Below are 25,992 nucleotides of genomic sequence, written 5' to 3'. Positions count from 1 at the left end.
CTCTTGTGATCCAACATTCAGTTGATCAAATTGCTCCTCCTTCTGATGCTAGTGGTCTTCAAAACATTAATCATGCTCGAGTGCTGCTTGGAGCTACAATTGCTCCTGCCGATTTCAAATGAGCTTGCACTTCTTTCAAAGATGTCACTAACCGGTGCTACGGGAGTTGTTATGAGGTACCTAAATTTATTTCCTCCATTCTCTTTGTTGATTTACGTCAATTCCCCCTAATGTTCCTCGTATATTATGCTAATCTGTGGACAGAGGTCACCCTATTCCGACAAGTAAGATGGATCCAGGAGCTTGAACAGATTGCGGGCCTAGAAACAACAGTGAAGATAGAGGTGGAACGGTGATTGCTATCCCCATTAGAAGAACTTAAGAGCGGGCATGCCAGACAACAAGCTTTGAATGCCGCTCATGAGGCAAAAATAATTTGGTACATTGATTTGGCTACTGTTGAGGAGGTAAAGGCCAAGAATTACCAAGAAGGTTTTGAGAAGGTTAAAGACGAGGTGAGGCTAGGGAGGTAGGCCAAGGCAAAGGCAAACCAAACTCTCATTATCTTGAAAGTACAAATTTGTTGCTCATCGCGAAGTTTAATGGTTATTTTGGTGAGTTTTCTATTTATTTTTCTTTTAGAGTTTTCATTTAGTTGTCAATGTCAACTAACCTCTATAGTTGATCTGATTTCTGATCTTTATGTATTTGATTACAAATTTTAAAAGAAAATTAACTTTTTCATTTACTTACGTGTTAATAAACACAACTCATAGTTTTCATTATGGCTTAAATCGTTATGAATGAATTGTTAAATGTCAAGAAATATACTCGTGACAAGACAAAGTACAAAGTCCTTTTCTTGATGGATAAAAACGTATATATGCAGTACTCTTTATTGACACGAATATTCTTGATAGTTTAAGCTGCTGAAATATAGGAACGTTGCAATTTTACTAAAAGTCTCATGAATTTTTTTTCCAAAGGCAATATCTAAATGAACTGGATGGGACAATTATTTTGACAATGACAAATTTTGGTTGAGTAGATACTCCAAAAAGTGTTTTTTATTAATTTATAAAAAGAAAAGTGGCTGTGTTTGATATCAACATCGCTTTCTACGAAATTTAAACATAACCTTTTACTAACAAGTAAAGGGAAATTACACTATACCACACTTAATACTGAGTGAAAAGGATATAATAGTTTAATTTGATTAAACTCGTTTACAACTCAACCCCCCACCCCCTATACCACACTTAGTACTGAGTGAAAAGAAAATAATAGTTTAATTTGATTAAACTCGTTTACAACCCCCCCCCCAAAAAAAATCATCATACAAAGAATTATCTTGATTAATTCGGAACAAAGATTGATTAAAACCCTCTTCTGTGTCAGTTCCTTGTTAAAATTCAAAGAAACTTTACTCTAGCACTGAGGCAAGTCTGCAGGAGGATGAGGAAGGGTCTCAAGCTCTCCTTGACCATTAGTCACGATAAGTACCGTCCCTAAACCCCAAGACTGATGTATGTCAAGGTGACAATGCATAAACCAAACCCCTGCATTTACAATCAAACTGTCACTAATAATCAATTTTGTCATTTTCTTGTCAAAATGATATAGCCTCGGTCGGAGGTGGGTCGGATGTGACTCTAGCACAGCCATTCTCAACAAAAGGTTGTGATACGTCACGTGCCCACGCTCGACTGACGCTAGCATAATGAATTAGTACTGATATAGAAATTGAACACTACTTACCAGGATTATCGGCAACGAAACGTATAGCAGCCCATCCGCCCACTGGGACTCCGATTGTGTTCATATAAGGCGGGTCAACCAGGTTGAAGTTTGCAGTTTTCAGATCGAAATTCCCACTCCCATACCCAACAACATAGAAGCTATAGCCGTGAAGATGAATTGGGTGGTTCTCAGTAGTGACTGTCCCAGTATCCTGCATGATGAGTTGCACTCTAGTACCATATTCAAGGACCAATGCCCTAGTCCCATTCAGAGCTTGTGTATTATTAGGAACGTTATTAGGCGCCCCATTGACAAAGTCATAGTACTTGAGGGGTACCCCAGGAAAATCCTCAGTGAAAGAGCCATTAATCTTCTTATAATACGCTTCCAAAAGTGACGTTTTTGGCTTAACGAAGCTTATATTATTCATCGAAGCTGCCATAACCCCATTATTAAGGCCTCGACAATTTTTTTCGGGTGTCTTGGATCGACACTTCTGAACATTCAATCCAATGGTGACAAAGAGTTCAGTGTCAATTTGTTTTGGCACATTAACACAATTGTTTAGGCTCCTTAATCCGTCCATAACCGTCTTAACGGCAAGATTATCATTGAAGACGGGTAGTTTAGCAGGCAAAGATAAGGTATTAGGGACAGCACCTAAGTACTGGAAGTAAGCAATGGATGAAATGTTTTGGAATTTGACTCCCTTAGCGGACATGTAAGGTCCCATTGCCATGGAATATTTTCCTAGAGATTGGTCAGTGGTGACCAGAACGCTCATTGTTTGGCCTGGCCCAAGCATCACACGGTCCGTAGTGAATGGTTTTGTGTACTCTCCATCCGCTTCGACAATTGTCAGATTGTGATTGGCTATGGCAAAGAAGTTCTCCATGTTTAAACCTGCATGTATTAGCCTTAGCAAGTATGTCTTCCCTGATACCACATCAATGTGGTATACATCTGAAACAATCACATAAGCTCATGTCAAGGAAAACAATTAGGTGACAAACAAGATGAAAAATGTAGCATTTTACATTATAAAATTTAAATTATTTTTATCACAAATTGATCACATTGCTGATCTGTTAATCGCGTTTCTTATATTATGCATGTAATATAGTAAGAAAAACAAATAGATGACATAAACGAATGAACTATGGTTTCATTATTTGGAACATGTTAATCAATCACATTGCTGACAAGTCTTTGAGAAACACGGTAAATATTATACATTTTTAACATTGTTTTGAATTTAATTCTGTTACCATTGTTGGAGCAGTTGTAGTTGGGGCCTGGTTGGCCATTGATTGTATATGCATTTGCAGGTGTAGGAGGCCCTCCACTTGCGGTAGTGTTAAGCTCAAGTTCCACAACATCCTGCATCCAATACTCCCCTAGTATTTTTCCCAAGTAATAATCAAAATTAACCCAAACTTCCATAGCATAATAATTAACCCAAATGATCACTTTTAAAATGTAAATAATAATAAGAAGAAGAAGAAGAATTCACTTTGTTACCTAGAATTAAGGTATGCTCTTCATGAGGAACTTTAAATGGGTAGGGAACGCCAGTTTTTGGGTACACCAAAAGGGCACCGTAAACAGTTGCCCTAAGCCATGAAACATGAGCATGCCAAAAAAAGGTGCCCTTCTGCTTCACCATTGTAAACTCATATGTAAAACTCCGGCCAGCTTGAATTGGACACTGGGTTATGTATGAAGGTCCATCAAACCAGCACGATAGCTTCTGCCTGACGCCGTGCCTATTAGAAAAGTAATTAGAAACAGTTAATAGGAAATTAAAGGAAAACATTGCTATTAAGTTGTTAACAAAATATACTCAATGAAACCACTATCCCAGTGATGAGGGTGGGTAGGTGATCGGTAGGAAAATGCTAGGTCTAGAGTTTGAAATGCTCCAGTGTAACAAAAAAATATACTCAACGAGGATTGACTACGCACTTACCAGTGAATTGTGGTATTGTAAGGTGTCTCATTGGTTACTTTGACTACGATTCTGTCATCTTCTTGAGCATATACAGATGGCCCCGGGAACATTCCATTGATGGTCACGATGCCCTTGGTGTTGCACAGTCTAGTAACTCTTTTGGTTTGTACCTGAAAATTGAAACGATCAGATTGAGTGTGTACATTCGTCAACAAAAAGAAACTCGCGAGAAATTGGAAAAATATACATCAAAGAAGCTACAAGAGACCTTGAAATCATAGAACCTGGTTGATCCTCCACTAGGCCATTGTGCCATTACATGAAAATTGTAAGCAAAAATTAACAACAAGCTTAGCCATTGTGTAAACCAAGTGGAGAAAACGTTTGTCATTTGCACAATTGCTGAAAACGCTCAGAGATTTGAACTGGAAGACTGAATCCAAGATACTATTTTTATACTTTTTCAGAATTTTATTTTCTTTTGTGATAAAAAAAAAAATTGATTGGAAGAGAGGACAAAAGTAGGGTTTCCTTCTTTTCTTTTTTTGCATGTTTGTCAGCTTTCATGATTCCTCTAACATGGAATGGAAATAATAAGATGTTGGGGATGTGATTATTAAGTATGACCCCTAATGTTCTCAATCCAAAACAGTTTTTACTTTGGAGTTATTTCCGGATGCCCATTTTCTCGTTATGCATGCCCTTGTTTATTTTTCTCTATTGATTCTCTTTTGATTTCTTTAATTGTAAATGTCACAAATAAATAGAAACGTGCAAGGGACCGAAGAAAAGAGATGTACAGAGAACACTTTACTTTTCTTATACCTGTGTAATATCCTTTGTCATGAAATCATGTCATTTGACTGAGGAAAATAGACACACCTGCATGCTAACAGCTCACTTTCTGTTTGTGTTTTATATTCGATCATTTTACTTTATCAGTAACTTTCTTATAGTTTGTCTCTGAATCACCTTTTGAATTCTGCAATTGTAATGTGCAAAAGGTAATGTGATTTGGGTACTTTCAAAGGTATAAGCGACCTATACATGCTGTTAAACTTGAACTAGCACGGTTTGATTTGGTTTGGTTCGGTTTTGCGGGTTGTGCTACTTGTAACTGGTTACCATTTTTAATTACGGTAAAGTAAAACAGCAATTTGTGTCTTTATGTGTATGAAACTTTATATTTTGCTATAGGCAAATAGAGTAAAGTAAAACAGAAATTTGTTGTGCTTTTAGTTAGACATGCTCTTCTACTCAATGATAAGCATAGTTGCAGCTGCACGCCTTCGCATCCCAACCCCACCTTTCGTGACAAAATTGAAGACAGTAAGGCAAAGATTTATTTCCCATGCTATATGTAACTTTTGGCAGTAATATATGAGGGGGAACAGAAAAGAGAGAATCAAATATAAAACTTCGAAGTTCTTAGTTACTTGTGAAACAAAATTCTTGCGCTACAAAAACCCTCTAATTTTTTTTTAATCTTTAAAATGGTTTAATTAAATCTTAAGACTTTTCCTTTTTGTTAGAGCAGGTCTAACCAACTTATTATGCTCATATCTGTTAATTCTTGCAACTATTATATATAGAGAGATGATATTTATACACATTTTTTCTCACCGTGCACACACCCCTCCACTCATTCTAATGCAAACGTCACGTTCTTTGATGTCGATGGTGGCTCCGTGGTGCCTCCAGGGACGGAGCCAGAAATTTCTTCTAGTGGGGCCAACAAAAAATAACTAAGAAAACCTTATTATAGTATGGTTATACGCAATATGATATTAGGGATGGTTTCAAATGATGATGTATCACAATTTCAATGTTACAAAAATTTTAATATAGTAGTGGAAAGTGGTAACGTGATGAGAAAAATATAAGTACATGATAGGCGGAAGAGGGTTTTTTGAATGACAAAACAAAAACATTATTGCTCATATAATGAAATTTATCTATAATAATTACATATATTTAATACAATTACTATCTCACGGTCTATATTGTCTAGTTTATACATTGATATCTTAAACCAATTTTTGCCAGCCCAAACTAGCAGTAGCCCGTTTCTGAATGAATAGCTGAATGGAGGATTATGCTCTGTCGAAGATGCACCCAATCCATTTGAAAAATTAACTCTGCACACGACAAAATTTCAGCAACCCATAATAGTGTCTAACGCATGCCAATATGCCATGCCACGATGTTGGGTTTTGCGTCTTGAAATTAAATATGTGTTACCTATTTTGTTTTAGTGTCTTATTTGAATTTGGATTTTGACTTCTTAATTGGTTTTCGTAGTTGGCAGAGAGATTTTCTTAATTACCTATTTGAATATGATTTGGATTTACTTCCTATTAGGATTCCTATGTAAACCTAAGTCATATGCTCTATAAATAGGACATTAGAATTAGTTTACTTTGTGTGGCAATTTGGTGAAAGTCAATTTGTGAACTTGTGAGTTTGAGAGCAATTTAGGAGAATCTTCTCTGTAAGTTTTGGGTTCTCTACTCGTTTGGTTTAGAGTTCATAATTTGTGGGATTTGGGTTGTAAGAGTTTAAAAACACTCTTTTATTATCTCCATTTGTTTAGTGAAATTCCTCGTTGTACTTCGTCCATGGACATAGGCTTTACGCCGAACCACGTTAAACATCTTGTGTTCTTATTTTTGAGATTGTTTGTTTCTTTGCTTTCGCCTACGATGTTGATATTTAGTACTTTGTTAGAATTCACTTCCGTTTGCTCATAAAAGTACAACAAGTGGTATCAGAGCCCAGGTTTCAACTTGGGCTTTGCTTGCTAGTCATTATGAAGCCTTCTAGGTTGTCGATGAAGGTTGATATCAAAAAGTTCGATGGGAATGACTTTGGTATTTGGTAAATGAAGATGTGTGCTTTGTTAGTTCAACAAGAGCTTTTGAAAATGCTAAAGGGTGTGAAGGCTTTGTTGATTCGTTGACTGATGAGGAAAACGAAGATGTTATGGAGTGGGCACTTGGAGCAATCTTGTTGACTTTATCTAATGAAGTCTTGCATGAAGTTAGTAACGTCAAATATGCACGAAAGTTGTGACTCAAATTAGAGAGCTTTTATATGACCAGATCCCTTGCTAAATGGTTGTATTTGAAGAAAAGTTTGCATACTCTTCAAATGGATGAAGGTGGGTCAATTAATGAGCATGTTGATGAATTCAATAAACTTATGATGGATTTGAAAGTGTGGACAACCAAATTAATGATGAGGATTATGCGATAACTTTGTTGTGTTCTTTATCTCCTTCATATGAATACTTTGTTAATACAATGCTATTTGGTAGAGAAAGTCTTAGTTTGGAAGATGTTAAGGCCACTTTGAATTCTAAAGAGCTAAAGAATAAGGTGTTTGACACACAACATGGAGCTTTGGTAATTCAAGGAAGGAATAAGGAAAAGGGCAAACTTGAAAAAAACATTTGTAGCTAGTGTCATAAGGAGGGCCATTAGAAAATAGATTGCCCAAAACTCAAGGGCAAAAAGAAGCCATTTGATAAGTCTTCTGCTAGTGTTGAGGCAAGCATTGCAAAAGATTGTTTTTCTAAACTTCTCTAAAGGTTATGTGAGGAGGTGGAGCTTGGTATTCAAGCTTTTTGGTGGAGTGCAATTCACACTTTTGGTTCATTTGTTCAAGCTTTTGTTTGCATTTTGGTTTGTATTTGTTAGGTTTCGTAATGGAATTTGTTGGAGATGGCGTTGGAGGAAATTTCAAGTTTGAAGACTTTTGAATTTTATTTTATTTTATTTTTTAGTCTAGGTGGAGATTTGTTCTTTGAAGAATTTGGTGATTGCTTTTGCATTTGTATTTTTGGTATCCTAGTTTGTAGTTTTTTTTTTTTTAAGTTCGCTAATGTCTCACCGAGGTGGAGATTGTTGGGTTTTGCGTAATCAAAATTAGGTATGTGTTATATATATCTTTTTTAGTGTCCTATTTGGATTTGGATTTTGACGTCTTGGTTGGTTTCCTTGCTTGGTGAGATTTTGTTAATTATCTACTTGATTAAGATTTGGATTTACTTCCTAGTAAACCTAAGTACTATGCTTTATAAACAGGACATTAGGGTAGTTTATTTTTTGTGGCTCATTCGTGTGGCAATTTGGTGGCACATTCGTGTAGCAACTTGGTGAGAGTCAACTTGCGAATTTGTAAGTTAGAGAGCAATTTAGAATAATCTTCTCTGTTAGTTTTTTATTCTCAACTCGTTTGATTTAGAGTTCGTAATTTGTGGTTATTTTCGTTTGTGAAATTTATCGTTGTGCTTCGACCGTGTACGTGAGCTTTACACAGAACCACGTTAAATCTCTTGTGTTCTTATTTTTGAGATTGTTTATTCGCTTCGCCAATGATATTGATATTTGATACTTTGTTAGAATTCGTTTCGTTTGCGCATAAAAGTACCAACACATGATACCTTCAAACCTACGCTGCATCACTTCACTGTGTGATGGTGTCAGGTTCTAAATAGTAACTTGAGCATGCAAATGTTTCTAGGTTTTATCCTATGCAGGATACTAGTGGATGCGACTGGTCAGTTGACCATCACTATACAACCGGCCAACCCGCCCACTCACATCCCGCAACCATCCCACAAAGATCTATCCCACGTTAGAATGACTACTACTACAATAGCCGCAAAATCGACACCATCAAGCATGTGAACTAAAGTTGGCTCATAGAAGAATCTTCCGTCTCCAACTCTCTTGGGTGGCTTGTAAAATCATATATAATTAATGCTCACTGAAGGAAATTAAAAGCACTTGTTCCAAAGCTCTAAAACTGCTTATGAGATGAGCCATTTACTTATAAGCATTAAGTAGCTTCCCAATAGTTAAAAATCTTGGTTCAACTGGTTGAACAGACAGCTAAGCAGAAACTCCCCTCCCATGAAACTGCTACTGCTGTGAAAAAAAAATGGTTGAATCCAGAAAATTGGGTTTTGGCTCCTTGCGGAACTCCCAAGGGAAGCCACATGCTCCAACCCCCAAACTTGCAAAAAATTTACAGTAACTTGCTGCACTGGAAGACAAAATTTCGTAACCAACTTTTCGTAACCTCCCACACTAAGCACTTCTAAATGTGAGCAGTCAGTTTATACTATCAGCAAAGTGTGAACAATCTCCAAAACACAGTTTTAGGTTTTGATGGTTCTTTCAGAGAAACTCTCAGGGATGGGGTGCCTGCCTTTTCCTCCGCAGAAGGGGTGCAAGGTTCAGGCTCAAAGAGGTAGAGTCTTGAAGGGGAAGCGAGCAAGGCTGTATATAATACAGCGGTGCATCTTGATGCTGATTTGCTGGAGACAAGAAGATAAGTAGTGATTAGATTATGGACTGCGCAAATTTTGATGTGTTTTCGTTAGTTGCACCTGAGCTATCTGCAAATGAGTGAATGACAAATCTATGATGTGATGTAATGTAGATGATGAGCTGAATGAAACAATTTCCTACCATGTTCTGCATATCCAAGCTGCTTTAGTTATTTTTCCCGTTTTTCTTTTGATGTTTTTTGTGAATTGTTATTTCTTGTCAGTGTGCTGGTTAAACAATCATCCCGAACCCAACATGCCATTTTATGATACAGCATCTTATTTCAACCAGACAATAAAATCATACCTCTGAAAGCACCAAATTTGCAAGTGAACACTTGGCACATAGGACTTCTGGTACTCCTGAGATTTGATTCCCTTCCTCTTTAGTTATGTTTTGGATGCTGATGCTTGAAGAGGGATTCGTTGTTCAACGATGTTTGATTTCATCAGTAAAGGGAACATAATAAATTCATACCATATCTGATAATAAAGTTATGTGCATACAAAGGTTGGAAATTGAAGACTTAGTCATGTGAAAAACTGAGATCAAATACCAGACTCTATCAGTCTTCTCACACAAAGATTGAAATTTGGCTCTTAAGGAAACAAAGATTAATACATTTTAACGAATTTTGTCACACATGACACTGAAAATCTTGCATTAATGGAAAGGTGAAGAGCATTGATCTTCTAATTACAAAAACAGACACCATATCAGTTAGCTCTAACTCGACAATCAATTTTTGTCGTCTGTTGCGACATAGAATTGCAATCATTAATCGAGCATAAAGATATGAGTTTTGGTAGACAATACGTATAAAGGGAGAAAGAAGGAATTAAAGAACCCTCGTCAGCCATTTCTCTTTGTCAGCAAATATTGCAAATTCAATAACATGGCAAAGTGCTTTCCTTCTAATCTTCTGGTCTCTAATTGTTAGAAAATGATATATGGCCCCCAAAATGAACAACAACACAACACAAAAAGGCACACTAGTTCAACAAAATGAGAGCATCGTCCAAACATCCGAAAGCAAAGTCAATTACAATGCATATATATACATATATATAGATATATCCATGAAATGTTTGGTTTGTGATGCAAATTCTTGGTTCAAATGACCAGAAACATAAGAAGAAACAGAGAAAAATGCGAAAACTTTCCACATTTTCCAACTCATACAATAACACTTGATAAACTAAGAAGCAACAACCACTTATTACACAAAGGAATTCAGAAACAAGTAAAACATTAAGCTCCAATCACTATAAGTCCGTAAAATATCGAATAAAATCCACCTACTGAAGTGTGGAACTGAGGAGTCACTCACATTTTTTTCAAGCTAAAGTGACATTAGCTAGTCTGACCAAACCATACGTTACACAGCAAAACCACAACTGATGTTAGCATGAGAGAGAGAGAGAGAGAGAGAGAACAATGCAGACATAGAATTCAGATGCTGATATCAGTTCGAGAATTCAAAGAATTCTTTATATAAGTTAAAAAAAATCATTTTTATTTCTCAGAAGGAAATGCTATTGTCCAAAGCTAAATTTGCTGCTTCCAGAGATGCATAAAGTGGTAGTACCTTACGCATGTAAAGGTTGTACATTGACACGGAAGAAACAACTTCATCTCTGGAAATAGCATTTCCCCTCCGAAAACTCATCAAAAATTGAAATTTTACAAAAATTCCCAAATTCATTTCACTTCCAAAAGTGCCATACCAAATCCGAATACAATTCCAATTCGCACGAGACACAAATTACAGATAACCCAGAAAGCAAAAAGCACATAAATATCTTCTTGTAATATTCACCGTACGTGAGAGCCGCTGCGAGTGAGTGGTTGTATCAAGCTGAAACGCCGTCGCTGAGGCGGTGGTGGGTGGTGGTGGCAGCGGGCTTGATGGGCTGGTCTTGGTGGGACCCGGCAGTTGGCCTGGAGGAGGAGGAGAGGAAAAGAGCGCGGTGGTCGTCGTCGTTGGTGATGTTGTGATTGTCGTCGTCGAAATCGGCAGTGTTGAGATTGATGCAGGAGCAGCGTTCCAGTGAGGCGAAGAAGGCGAAGGCGACGTTGGTGCCCACACACGACAGCACGGACATGCAGTTGTTGGTCTCCATCGTTGGATCGATTTGATTCGACGATTCAGATTGATCGAGTATAAAGTCTCAGTGAAAGGGAGAAGAGCAGCTGATCTGAGTGAGAGGGGGAAGAGTGGAAGACAAAGGAGTTTTGGGAAATTGGAATTTGGGAATAAAGGGAAAATGGAGTTTCTCTTTTTATGCTACGTTGTGTGATTTGTCCGTTAAACGGGGCGTTACGTAAATTAATATTTGCTTCTGTTAAAAGTAAAAAAATAAAAAATAAATAAAAAACTAGCCGGAGCTTCCCCATTGTCTCTCTCGCACACACCCAAAGTTCCATCTCGCTGCCGGGTCGGCGACAAACTCCTTGTTATGCCTTATGGCCTGTTCTTTCGTCGCCCATAGCTGTCGATTTGAGAGGCCACGGCTTGTTTTTCCAGCGTTCTTTGCCGTTTTGGTCTTTTCAATTTTAATCCATGTCCTGCTTCGTTTACTCCTCCTTCTCACGTACCATCCCTTCAACCTCTGCTCAAAGCTAGAAGTGGCACACCTATTTTGTTTGTCGGATCAAAACCTTCCCTTCACGCCTCCGCATCTCAGCGGCATGCTGGAAAATCGGGGCCAAGCATGTTGCGGCTAGCCCAAAACGAAGCTCCTTTAGATGCCCCTTTAGCCTCATCCCCTTAAGAAACTTAATTCGTATCTAGAGTCACTAGCATATATGCGAGAGATAATAGTGGTGGTGGTGGTTGTGGCGGCAACACCAATGAGGATCATAGGTGGAGGTGGCGTGATAATTAATACCAATTCCTTATGCATTTTTACGCCTTAATTATGTAAAGATTTTGTACTTTCTGATTTTCATAAAAAATTCATTAAAAGTTTAGGTGATATTATTGCATATGTCTTAAAATAATTAGTATTTTTTTAATATGTAAATGGCACTTTACGCATCGATGGAAAACAATCATACATAAGTAATTTAATTCGAGTTTGATCCTCACCGATACTCATAACAAATAGCAATTTAACTCAAATGTTATCCTTTATAAATAAAAATAAATAAAATTAATACCATTTCGATTGGCATCGCTCCTTAATAAACTACCCACATTTTTATGGGGTCTCACATATATATATGATAAATAAATTCAGAACCTGATATGCATTCAGAGACACACGAAATTCAAGATAAGTACTAGGATTCAACTATAGCATTAATGCAGTAAACTGTAACACCAACTTACAAACACTATCAACGCATAGGACAATTATCTTAAGCCAAAGCAAAAAAAAGGCAGCATATCCTAACCTCTTGTTCTTGTTTTTCTTTCCAATGCCGGTGCTGCAAGATTCCATACCAATGCAAGATAAATACCAATGCTAGTGCAAACTCTCTCAATGCCAATTGCGAACTTCCGGACAAACCTGAACAAACAAGCAAAAAAACCCGACTCTCGCAATGTCACTCGAGTGGTCACTAGTCCAAGTACTCGAGCAATCATTGCGGGCAACAACTGTTGGAAACATTGGGTCTAATTGCTATATTAAATTACATAGAAAATTAAGAAATAAGTTGAATATCAGAGTGCGGAACGAACAAAACTAACAAAATAATCAGAATATTATTAAACTAACTGAGAATGCCGAAACGGCTATAAAAACCGAAGAGACTATTGTGAATAACTTGTTCTTCATGCTAAACTATAAGTTATATCTATAAAGAGTAAGACCTAGAAACCCTAATTCGGATGGGCTAGGCCCATATACTAACTAACAAGCAAAACCTAAATACTAAAATAAACCTAAATACTAATATTTTCCAACACCCCCCGTCAAACTCATGGCGATATACGACATGGGTTTGCAAACAAGCAGATGCGGACTAACTCCGTTAGGCAGACTGGCAGGCATGCAAACTTGACTTGACTTGACTCTTGATTCTTGATTCTTGACTTAACTTAATTCTTGATTCGTGATTCTTGATTGCAAATTGGCAAACTGATTCTTGATTCTTGATTCTTGATTCTTGCTGGCAAGCTGATTCTGGCTGGCAAACTGGTTAGTGTTGAGAGTATGGAAAAAACCCATCACTAAACGGACGAGATTTCCATATCTCAATTGTAGCAACTAACAAACAAACACAAATACTATCACTCGACTGGTCACAACTCCAAGTACTCGAATAACAGTCATAAAACAATTCTAAACAGACCAACACTAAAAACAAACTTACAAACTTAACCATTTTTTCCCTTTGCCTATATGAGCCTAAAGCAACAGCAAACAATTTTTTTTTTCTTTCCTTTCTCTTTTTGCTTTTTTTTTTATTTTCTATCATTTCCTTTCTCCCCATTTTTCTTTCTCTTTTCTTTCATGCGAACAAATAGCAAAACCTTTCTATTTTCCCTTTTTTTTTCTTCTGTGCAAACAAACAACAGTAGCAAGATCCTTTCTATTTTCCTTTTTTTTTCTTGCAAACAATCAATACCAACTAACAAATCTAAAACGAAAACACAAAGAGCGGAAGATGACGGAAACAAAACTAATACAAACAAATTGATACCAACGAGAATGAATTGAACCCTAAGGATCGAACCCGCTCTAATACCAAGTTGAATTTTAAAGTGCGGAACGAACAAGACTAACAAAATAATAAGAATATTATTAAACTAACTGAGAATGCCGAAACAGCTACAAAACCCTAAGAGACTACATTGTGAATCATTTGTTCTTCATGCTAAACTATAAGCTATATTTATAAAGAGCAAGACCTAGAAACCTTAATTCGGATGGGCTAGGCCCACATACTAACTAACAAGCAAAACCTAAATACTAAAATAAACCTAAATACTAATATTTTCCAACAATTATAAGTCAAAGTAATATATGCACATGAGTAACCAATGTTAAATGAACATGATATAATGGATTAGAAAAACCTAGAAAATACGGTTGAGGCAAATGTTGGACACTTTGTCCTTAAGACAAGTTTACACCCTACGACGGTGCTCATGGTTGATCGGCGCATGTCTCATAAGATACAATGACCACGTCTTTGTAATAGTAACACTCCAAATCACAAGGCTCCATGAACCATGATTGTGTTGAAAACTCTCTCATATGGACTAAATGCAACTCTCTAATATTTAGTATGTTGATGCACAAAACCGGATGGTCTTGGTACAACGTAAATCCGACCGTGAATCTGCATAAAATGTAAATGACACAAGAGTTATCGTGGTTCACCCCATGGTTTGGGCTACGTCCACACTGATTGTATTATATTTCTCTGTTGAAGAGGAAGAGAGAGCTTAGGGGATGTGAGGAGGCTTTTTTTTGGTTTGTGAGGGTGAGGAGGCCCTTTTATAGAATAAGGGCTCCTCCCCTAATTACATATTTGCCCCTTCCTTTATTACATAATTACATTTAAGTCCCTCGAGTATTTATACGAGGTCTAAATACGAGGCCCTAAATATGGTATAAACAGTAGTCCCCCAAGTCTTCAGTCAAGAGAGTCTTTTGGCTGGAGACTTGAAATTCAGTCCATGTGTGGGCCGAAGTAACTAGATGCTGTCTTGAATTGATGTTCGATATGAGGCAGTGCTCAATCTGAAATGACGCTCAACTAGAAGTAGCACACGCTGCGAGGCTGCTCGGCTCGTGGCTTATGTTGCCTTGGTTAGCTCGGCTTGCGGCGTTTGAAGGTGAGAGAGTCCCTTTTATAGAATAAGGGCTCACTCCTCAATACATGGATGATGGGTTAGAGTTGATGCTCTCTAATGGTGGTGAGGGGAGTCCCTTTTATAGAATAAGGGCTTGCTCCTCAATACATAAATATGGGTTCGGAGTGATGCTCACGGCGAGACGGTTGCTCAGCTGGCGGCGTTGCTCTCTAATGAAGGTGAGGGAGTCCCTTTTATAAAATAAGGGCTCGTTCCTCAGTACATGAATAATGGGTGCTCTCTAATGAAAGTGAGGGAGTTCCTTTTATAGAATAAGAGCTCGCTCCTCAATACATAAATAATGGGCTAGAGTTGATGCTGGCGGCGAGGTGGTTGCTCAGCTGGCGGCGTTGCTCTCTAATGATGGTAAGGGAGTCCCTTTTATAAAATAAGGGCTCGCTCCTCAGTACATGAATAATGGGCTAGAGTCCCCCAAGTATTTTTCATAAGGCCTAGTTGAGGCCCAATATATGGTACATAATGTAGTCCCCCAAGTCTTCGGTCAATAGACGCTGTTGGCTGGAGACTTCAAATTCAATCCATGTATGGGCTGAAATGGCGGTTGTTCGGAGGCGGTCTTTGTAGACCATGCACTGAAGCTTTGTAGGTGAACCTTTGCAAGTGAAGCTTTGAAGCTGGAGCTCTGTAAATGAAGCTTTTGAAGCTAGAGCTTTTGTAAGTGAAGCTTTTGAACTTGGAGCTCTGTAAATGAAGCTTTTGAAGTTAGAGCTTTTGTAAATGACGCTTTTGAAGCTAAGGCTCTGTAAATGAAACTTTTGAAGCTGATTGTCATGAGTGATGCTCATGAATGTTTAATTGACATGAGTGATGCTCATGAATGTTTGATTGACATGAGTGATGCTCATGGATGTTAACATGAGTGATGCTCATGGATGTTAACATGAGTGATGCTCATGAATGTTAACATGAGTGATGCTCATGAATGTTTATGTATGATTGATATGAGTGATGCTCATGAATGTTTATGTACGAATGACATGAGTAGTGCTCATGTATAATTTTGAAGTACTGGGTGTACTTTTGATCACCTGGTTGGTGGCATAAATGGCTAGTTGCCAAATTATTTTAGAGTACGGTTTGTACATTTCATCACCTGGTTGGTGGTATGAATGGCTGGTTGCCAAATGATATTGGAGTACGGGTTGTACATTTCATCACCTGGTTGGTGGTAATAGCGGCAGGTTGTCGAATAATTTTGGAGTACTGGGCTTACTTTTGGTCACCTGGTTGGTGATAATAGAGGCAAGTTGCCGAATAATTTTTGGAGTACTGGCATACTTTTGGTCACCTGGTTGGTGCTATTTTGGGCTTATGGGCCTTCGCCCTCCACGACATGCCAGCCCATTAATTTTGGGCTTTGCCGTTTTTTTTTTTTTTTTTTTTTTTGGTATTATTACCCTCTGATGGGGTTTATACAGATGTCTCTGAGAGATAAAATAAATAAATTACATCACTTTAAAGTAAGGAAACCTTTATCTTCCTCCTAGGTCTTCCCGTAACTTTCTCAGAAAATAGGAACATGTATGATGAAAGTGTGGGCATCTTCTTTGGCTTTAGTAAGATCTCCCTTTTTCTTTTTCTTTTGCGTTGTCCCCATGTGCTCTCAAGGAGAGCCTCCCTTTTTCTTTTCTTTTTTTCTAATTTTGCTTTCTTAGTGACATGATGGCTGGATTGCTTCACTGGTGTGCAATTGGCGCATGCCATCTCCACAAACTTCTTCAGACCCTTTCCTCATTTTCCTTTTTCTTTTCTACTTTTGCTTTGCACCTATGTCTCTGCTTTTCTCCAAACATCATTCTTCTTTTTTTCTAACAGTCATGGCGTTAAAAAAGAAATAGATGAGAATGAAACCTTCTTTTCACAAACCAAGTTCTGTTTTCTGAATCTGCAACTCCAATTGAATAAACTTTTGAGTGAAGGTCCTTAAAGATATGAACTTGCTAGAGCAGCCACACTGTTGCGGCCGGTAAAGGCCAAGCATTGGTTTCTCTCTCTCTCTCTCTCTCTTTCTTGCATCCTCCCCTGCTTTAAGTGCAGCTGCTTCTTCGACGGATATAGCCATTGGCTTCTCATCTCTCTTTCTCTTTCCAACAGCAATGGACAAAGGAGCACCTTTAACAGATATCTTAGGATTTAATGAAGATGAAACCACTGGCCCAGGTGGAGGCCCGTTTTGAGCTTTATCAGCACTTTTGTTTTCTGTAGCTGATCCTACACCTGAGGTTGACGCTGGCTTTTTCAAAATAGTTTTTTTTTTATTTTTTTATCCAGCATTTGATAAGAACTGCAGGTTCGCATATGCCTCTTCCTGATGTGCTGTTATACTGCCATTTCTCTAGATCATCATCGTCAACCCAAATACCCGAGAATCTTGAGCCTCCTTTAAGTTTGCCATATCTTTTTGATAGCTGCGCTGCGCTTAGCTTTTGCTTCAATTTGCAGAAGGGCGCGCTCCGCTTTCTTTTATTCCTTCTCCTTTGCAGCTTTTTCTTTTTACATATCAGCAAGCTTCTTAGCAACATTATCCTTGTGTCGTTGACCAAGCTCATGATTTCTAATGCTGGAAGGATTGTGCGATATGTAGATTTTGCGGAAGTCACGCCATTTGTTACCCTGGCTAACCCGATAGGCTCGCCGGCGTTAACTGCCGTCAAGACTTCGCGATAGTACACCGTCAGGCTTCCGGTGACTTGCCCCGTCGCTGCCATTTGATTGCGCCGTCAGACTTCCGGAGATTTGCTTCAAAATGCTCCGTATTGTGTTTTGGTCGCTGTTTGGGTCTGCTGCCACAGAGAGAGAAAGAGAGAAAGAGAGAGTTGAAAAAGATCAGAGGCAAGAGAGAGAGGCAGAGAGAGTTTTGATTATCTCCTGGGTTTGGCTTTGGATCTTGGGTTTTTCTGGGAAACTTTGGGTTGTTGATTTTTGTAGGTTTTGCAGATTCACGGTGGAGGTGAAAAATGAAAAAGAAACGACATAGTTTTTTGTGTCGTTTCCCACAGACGGCGCCAAATGTTGATGCACAAAACTGGATGGTCTTGGTACAACGTAAATCCGACCGTGAATCTGCATAAAATGTAAATGACACAAGAGTTATCGTGGTTCACCCCAAGGTTTGGGCTACGTCCACACTGATTGTATTATATTTCTTTGTTGAAGAGGGAGAGAGAGCTTAGGGGATGTGAGGAGGCTTTTTTTTGGTTTGTGAGGGTGAGGGGGCCCTTTTATAGAATAAGGGCTCCTCCCCTAATTACATATTTGCCCCTTCCTTTATTACATAATTACATTTAAATCCTTCGAGTATTTATACAAGGTCTAAATACGAGGCCCTAAATATGGTATAAACATAGTACACTGTATGTATGATTATAGGGGGCTTCCCTATTTATAGAATATGAGATACCTCTTTGGAAAACGTATAACTATTCATGAAGGGTCAAAAGTTGCAACACTTCATTTAAGTAGACATATCTTTCTACCAAAATGCTTCACTTCTAATTTCCATTCAATTAATAAATTTAATATAATAATATTTTTATTAAATTTTCCAACAAGAGCAAGCTCCAACAACGGGTTATTTTCATGTTATCCGCGTGGGCCTCAAACCAATAGAAAACAGTAGCCAAACTTAATAAGTTTGGCCCATCAACAAATTCATTATGTCGGGCCAATCCAACCAGTGGCCCAATGAAACACGCAAGCCCAAAACAACTAACCGTTTCCAATTTTTTCTCCCTTTTTTTTCATACTTTACCAATATTTTCCGAGGTTTTTTGTTCTTGAACGTGAGTTCTGGTCAGTGGACAGGCTCGCAGGTCAAGCAGCAGCAATGAAATCAAGGAGCGGGTGACTCTGCAAGAGGGAAAGGTTGCAGCAGGTGGATTGGGTCAGTCAGATGCGGTAGCGGGGATGCGGGTACAACAAATGCAGCAGCAGAGTCAGTGGGTCGTGGTGCAGATTAAGAGCAGATGCAGATGAAGGTGGTCCAAGGAGGAGATAAACTCGGTCCTAGTTTGTGGTTCTCGGATCTGGACTTCATCAAAACCCGTGGCGAGTATGAGATTGCTAGGGATGCAGGTTAGACGCTGGAGTACGGGACAATAACAACAACGATTTTTTTTTTAATGACAAAGGTTAACCCAAACCAAAAAACAAAAAAGTTTCACGGAACCAAACTGGACAAAACAAACAACGAGATAGACAAATTGATACGAACAAAACATAAGCAAATTAAATTCCGAATGATCAAACCTGCTCTGATACCAAGTTGAATATCAAATTGCGCGATGAACAAGATTAACAAGAATATTATTAAATAAACGAGAATGCCAAAACGGCACAAAAACTTTAAGAGGTAACATCGTGACTAACTTATTTGTCAAACTAAATTACAAACAATATTTATAGAGAACAAAACCTAAGAAACCCTAACTTGGATGGGTAAGGCTCAAATATTAAACTAACAAGCAAAACCTAAATATTAAAATAAACCTAAGTATTAATATTTTCCAACAGATTTTAATAATGCTCATTAAAATAGTATATATTATATTATAGTTTATTATTGATTTGAATTATTCTTGGAGATTGAACCGTGTGGGCACTAAACAATTAAACCTCTATTTGTTAGATGACCGAAGAGTCCCAATGTGGTAGGGTTTATTTTTAGAGAACTTTAACGAAAAGCTTCTGGTACTGTTCACTTTAACGAAAAACCACATTTTTACACTAAAAAGTCAATCCTGGTACTATTCATTTTACCTTTTATTTTGTCCTTATCATTAAAACTCAAAGTTTTCAAGCTCTTTTCATTAGTTTTCCTTTATTTTTACCTTTTTCTCTTATTTCATTATTTAATACATTTATAATATCTAAAAAAATTATGGAGAATTACATAAAAGGAAAAGGTAATCAATCTGCTGTAGATATCGAGAAAGATATACTCGATAATATTGGCAATGATGTGATTATGAGAAGATTTCAAACTATGAAAACTTGTCGAAGGCAATTGTAATTTTAGTAAAAAAATTTATGAATACCTTTGAAGACTAAGAATTGTTATTTTTATATGAGCTTTCTTATTATCTTTTAATCTTAGTTATTTAAAGTTAACCTCCCTTCAAGGTTTTCCTAGCTACGCCATTGTTCTCTGCTCTGGCAAAAGAACACAACACGCATCATTCTCTCTGTGACAAGTACGAGGTTCTCATCGTCTTCTTTCTTCTCTAGTTTTGTGATTTAAACAATTCTCAGGTTTTGATAATGTGGTGTTTTTTCTTTTCTTTTTTTTCAAAATCGAAGTTTAGAAAATACTCAGCATATCTATTTATTTCTATATTTAACATATCAAGCCCCCTACACACCATCAAACTGTGAATAGTTAGCCCAGAAAATACGCTAAAAACAAAGTATTACAATGTTATGCTTCAAAATATAAGTTTAATTGGAAATTCGAGGAAGAAGAAATAAGAATCTTCCCATTTATACCAAGAAAAAAAAAAGAAAAAAAAAAGCACACAACCACTATAATCTTTGTCTGGTATTAAATTCATTATTTTCAAGAGTTAACTGAGTTCTCAATCCCATAATCGAGCATGTGTATATGCCTTTGAACCATCGAAACAAGAGCAAAAAATCATTGAAATACTACAAGTTATCTTCCACGATGACAATTGTGCCTTTAGGCTAGTCATGCTCGTGTCGAGTCAAGCCAACCTAACTTGTTGTACTTAAGACTGAAATTTTCATTTGTTTGAGATGTTTGTTATGTATGTTTTTATTTATCTATATGTAGTTGTATCATATACATTAGCACCATTGTTTTAATTACTAGTGTCACTTTAATAGTTTTGACAAAACATATTGTCATCAAATAATGCAGATTATACTTAGTGTGCAATCTTACCAACAAAATCATACGAATTATTATATTTCACTTACTCAAGGTAGATATATTACCACCACTCAATTACTTAATGGACTAAATAATTGATCAACAAACCCAACTAATTGACATGTAGTGACAAGAAGACAAGTGGACTAATTAATAGATTATTGACAAATCAAACATCCTATCTCAAATTTTCAATCAAATAAAATAGATTTTAAGGTAAGAGACATACTTTGTCTGGACAACAGGTACAACGATACTTGGCTCTAAAATTTGAACAAGAATGAGCATACCACTTCCTTTGCTCTCTCCCTTTAAACAATGGAGAACATATTGGAAGTTGCCCCTCAAGAGGACAACTGTGATACGACATACATTCACCCTTGGCTGAATCCAAATATTCTGTTGATTGAAGCTGCAATCCCTTCCAAAAGTCCAGACACAAAGGTACTACACATGTTTCCAACCAATATGATCATCAAAATAATAATAACTAAGCTTTGATGGAAAAATAAACAACATGAAAAGAAAATTTCTCAACCAACTTTTTTTTCTCTTAATGTCAATTGTTTAAAAAGAAAGGTTGAATAGCTCACTCAAAAATAACTGGAGCTGAAGACTTAATCTTAACACGAGACTGATCTATAATCATATCAAAATGTAATTCATCTGGTATGTAATGCCCGGCTGTCTCATCTCCACTTTCATATTTAGATTATAGGTGCAATGATTTATCCGATGTGAGCATTCAGTTCCTAAACCAACTTTGCAGAATTTTACGGAACAAAACTAGCCCAGGAGTGGATGAGTTAGAACGATATGGAACTTGTAACATGCTTAGATTAGTTGGGATAATTTACACAGTTTGACAACAAAAATCATAAAAACTTTCAATTAAATAAAAAGAAAGAAAAAATTAAAGAAAGTTTAAGGATGGAGACATACTTTATGACAGGGGGAATGCAATCATAAGGTGGCCCCGAAATCTTACCAAAGTCGAGTATAGACTGCCATCACATTCATATCATTTCAAACAATTAGATAATACACTACGAGTTGTCCCTTACGATAACAACGGTGATTTTAGGGCAATCGTGCTCGTGCTGAGTTAGGTCGACCCGACTTGTTGTACTTAAGATTAAAATTTTCAATCTATTTGAGAGAATTGTTTATTATGTTTGTTTTCGTTTATCTATGTGTAATTGATTATATGCATTAACACAATTGTTTTAATTATTAGTGTCACTTTAATGGTTTTGACAAAACATATTGTTGTCAACTAATGCAGATTACACTTACAGTGCGATTTCTTACCAACAAACCATACGAATCATTATATTTCACTTGTTAAAGGTAGATATATTACAACCACTCAACTACTTAATGGTAGATATATTACAACCATTCAACTACTTTGTGGGATCGTGATTTCTTAGAGTCAGAGTAAGGCCGATCCAAATACAGTTACCTAGAAGTTCGGTCATGAACTTACCAATTCTAAGCGGAGCTGTATCAGATGAAGCAATGGTGCACCTTGTTTGAGGCAATAGGTGGAGTCCTAGCGACTCTGTTGGATGACCATGTTTATTTCTCCGCAAGATACGTGATCTAATCCGGATATGGACTCAATCAAATTCTATAAATCTTGGAGTTCCTACAATCTAGGAATTGGCATGTGCCGCAAGGAATCATAACTCCTAAGAGGGTGCAATATCTACTCCTAGATATCCTTTACGATTTTCCCGGTTTAGAACAAGGATTCTATCCTAAAAAGGTCTATCTCTCATGGTATAAATATACATATTTAGGGTTCATCTCTAGTAACGCAATCTAAACACTCGAATTCTCTTGCTCGGTGCTTAAGTTTAAAATCATTCACTAACATGACCGTCGAAAAGCCTTTGGCCAACACACCCCCTTGGTCTTAGGCTTGCTCACAGTTGTTTACTATTTTGCAGGTTGCTTGACTTTGTGCACACCATTCACGCTAATTTGGTTCCAACATACATAATGGACTAAATAATTGATTAACAAACCAACTAATTGACATTCAATGAGAATTGTTATCTAACATATATTCTTTCTTGGCTCGAATCAAAGTATTTTATTGATTGAAGCTACGTACTGTCCCCTATAAAGCCCTGACATAGAGATGCTACACCTGTTTCCAACCCATATGATCATCAAACCAATAATAATTAAGCTTTAATGAAAAAAAAATACAACATGAAAAAATTATAGATCATTTTTTTTCTTTTAATGTCAATTGTTAAAAAATAAAGGTTAAAATAGCTCATCAGAAAAAAACGGTCGTTGAAGACTCAATTTTAACATGAGAATGAGCCTATCAAAATATAATTCATTTTATATATAATACTCGGATGTCTCATCTTCGCTTGAATATTTTAGATTATAGTTGCACTGATTTATCTGATATGAGCATTTTGTTCCTAAGAGCAGCTCCAGCAGGAGCTCCTGCTCGAGGGACAGGCTCCGGAAAAAGGGCTTGATTGCACGAGGGAAGAAGTCCAGCGTTGGCTGGCGAGGGAGCCCGAGCAGCCTCGAGCGCCAACCCATCGATTTTCGTCGGCCCGAGAGCCTGAGGTGGATCTGACGTTAGCTGATGTCAAACGCATGTTTTAATGTTTTTTTTTGTCAGGCCTCGAACTCCTCCAACATCGCGCCGATCTCGTCCACTATCCCCATCATCTCTATCTCCAGCGGTGGTCGCGGTGGAGGAGGAGAAGGAGCTGACGGAGGATTCGGAGCATGCGATTCCGGCATCTGCGATGCTAGAGACGGAGACTGCGCAGCGAATGACATGGCAGTGGAGGAGAAAAATGGGAGGGAAGGATAGGTAGCATAATAGTGGTTGGCGAGTAGGAAGAAGGAGAGGGAGAGGAGGGCAAAGGCCTTAATTTTGATGCAAGTCGGAGAAGAGGGCAAGTCGGAAAGGGCGATGGCCGTCATGATTGGATTTGATTTTTTCGGGAATGCGAAGGAAACAACAGGAAAATTTTGAAGGAAAACAAATGATGGGTGTTAATGGAAATTAAGTAATTTAATTAATGAAAAATTAAATAATGGCCAAGTGACTTTGCGAAATTACAAATCTTATACGAAATTACAAATAAAATTATTTTGTATTATTTTATAAATAAATAAAATAGTAATATTTTATTGCCAATTGCTAGGGCTATTCAAGTGCAACGGTGGAGATGCAAAAGGTAATTACTGTTCATTAAGGGCAGTTACTGTTCACTAGGTAGATTGAATAATGAATAGCCTGGGGGGAGGGCTCCCACACTGGAATTGCTCTTGTTTGTACCATACTTGACCCATCCTGAAACTACTGAGTATCGGTCAACGTTATACCGTCAAGGACCCAGAAGAGTTTCCCTCTAACCAGAAGACCAATCACAGCGTGACACGTGTCGACATCAGAAGCCAATCATAGCGCAACATGAGAGCTTGAACCTATGTCATTTGTATTAAATCATTCACTAGTACTCACAAAATGAGAGCTTGAACCTATGTACTTGTGTAAACCCTTCACAATTAATGAGAACTCTTCTACTCCGTGGACGTAGCCAATCTGGGTGAACCACGTACATCTTGTGTTTGCTTCTCTGTCCCTATCCATTTACATACTTATCCACACTAGTGACCGGAGCAATCTAGCGAAGGTCACAAACTTAACACTTTCTGTTGTACCAAAGTCCTCACTGATTTTGTGCATCAACATTTGGCGCCGTCTGTGGGAACGACACTTATTCCCACTTTCTTCAGCTTTGTCAAGCTGGTTTCCACCATTCGTACACTCTCTTTTGACCAGGCATCCCTCTCCAACATAGGGAGCGAAGGAAGCCACAGCACACAGAATGACACCCATCTTGCACCTAGTGCGAAGCAACGAAAAAAGGAAGGAAAGAGGGTTGTTCTTCAAGCTAAAGTCGATGAGCTAGAAGCTCAAAACAACAAGATAGTAATGAAGAATGAGGTCCTCCAGGAGCAATATGAGAAGCTGTTTGAAACGCTCCATGAAACTATGCGTACTCAAACACGTGAGCTTGTTGCCCCTGTGGACATCAACCATTATCTAGGTGCCCTCCAACACGGAGGGTCACCTTCCTTCGACATGGGTATCCCCGATGAAGAGCGAGCTAATCATCAAAACATTAATCAACATGAGACTTATCTCAACCCAACTGCTTCGACCCGAAGCAAGAGAAGTGGAGGAAGACACCTCTTTGCAGAAGGGTTGGAAGGATCGAAAGCCGTTTATCGTGACTACCGAGACTTCCTAAAGCAACGTCGAGAGAATCCCATCCACATATGCTCGAAGATCAATGACCCAAGGGTTTATGAAAGACTTGGTCCCCTCCCACGACCCAGGCCAGCTGCCAATCTAGGGAAGGAACAACATGTCCTAGAGGAACATGAAGGTACATGGGACTCTGAGGTATTCCGACAGACTCGCCCTAGAAGTCAGTACGGCGAGTCCAAGGAAAAATCACACGCCCTTGCTCAAACTTTCCTACTTCCAAGAGGCGATGGAGACTTACAAAAGAAAATCCCAGTGGTACATGACTCCACTCCAGACCCACTTGTCCTACAACTCCTTGAGGAAGTAAACAAGTTGAAGGCCGAACGTCAAGCCGAGATACCTGACTGGAACTAACCCAGGCATGGCCCTCTCACAAGGAGGATCCTCGACACCTCCTTCAAGCGAAGACAAAACAAAAGCTTGGTTTACAACTCTATACTAGAAGGGAGGACCCAATTGAACACTTTAACCTCTTTGAGTCCACCATGGCATATCGGATGCACACCAATGAATAGCGATGTCTTCTTTTCCCCTCCACCCTCTTTGGCAGAGCTCTAAACTGGTATTACCTTCTTCCACCTGAGACAGTAGACTCATTTGAGAAACTGAGGAAACTGTTTGTCTCTCAACATATCTTCTAGACCGATTGCTTGCATTCTGCAGATGACTTGTACACTATTCGCCAGAAGCCGGACGAGTCACTACGAGAGTATGCTGGTCGTTTCAGCCATGAGTATTCTCGCTCCGCTGAGGCAGATGACAAGACCGCCCTCAAGGCCTACGTGATTATTTCTTCAAGTATATGATCAATGACAAGACTTGGAAGACTTACTCTGAAGTGATGGCACAAGCTTACAACCATGCCTCCGCCGAGGCAAGGACATATCAAGGGAAACCCCCCACAACCACCCCTTATCA

General features: G+C 38.2%; 1 protein-coding gene and 2 long non-coding RNA genes across 4 annotated transcripts; all 3 read right to left on the bottom strand.

The window, feature by feature from the left end:
• Nucleotides 1-1,115: 1,115 nt before the first annotated feature.
• Nucleotides 1,116-5,320, bottom strand: LOC103439374 (laccase-6). Its single transcript, XM_008377933.4, has 6 exons — nt 3,960-5,320; nt 3,710-3,861; nt 3,262-3,506; nt 3,009-3,137; nt 1,759-2,703; nt 1,116-1,559 (listed from the first exon to the last, which is right to left on the bottom strand). The coding sequence occupies exons 1-6, from the start codon at nt 4,080-4,082 to the stop codon at nt 1,429-1,431; spliced, it is 1,725 nt and encodes a 574-aa protein (XP_008376155.1). The 5' UTR covers nt 4,083-5,320; the 3' UTR covers nt 1,116-1,428.
• A 3,109-nt stretch (nt 5,321-8,429) lies between these two features.
• LOC108173647 (uncharacterized) lies at nt 8,430-11,273 on the bottom strand. 2 transcript variants are annotated; one of them, XR_001790360.3, is made up of 3 exons: nt 10,852-11,273; nt 9,334-9,430; nt 8,430-9,014 (listed from the first exon to the last, which is right to left on the bottom strand). It is a non-coding gene; the product is annotated as an uncharacterized lncRNA (long non-coding RNA). The 2 variants fall into 2 exon arrangements; XR_003774892.2 differs by having other exon boundaries at nt 9,334-9,436; nt 10,852-11,251.
• A 7,163-nt stretch (nt 11,274-18,436) lies between these two features.
• LOC139197416 (uncharacterized) lies at nt 18,437-21,803 on the bottom strand. The gene is made up of 3 exons (XR_011582804.1): nt 21,693-21,803; nt 20,980-21,197; nt 18,437-18,942 (listed from the first exon to the last, which is right to left on the bottom strand). It is a non-coding gene; the product is annotated as an uncharacterized lncRNA (long non-coding RNA).
• Nucleotides 21,804-25,992: the final 4,189 nt, after the last annotated feature.

The sequence above is a fragment of the Malus domestica genome, chromosome 07 (genome assembly GCF_042453785.1).
Source record: "Malus domestica chromosome 07, GDT2T_hap1".
NCBI classification, from domain to species: domain Eukaryota; kingdom Viridiplantae; phylum Streptophyta; class Magnoliopsida; order Rosales; family Rosaceae; genus Malus; species Malus domestica.
Note: the sequence above shows the minus strand (reverse complement) of the source record. Positions and strands in the feature narration are given on the sequence as shown.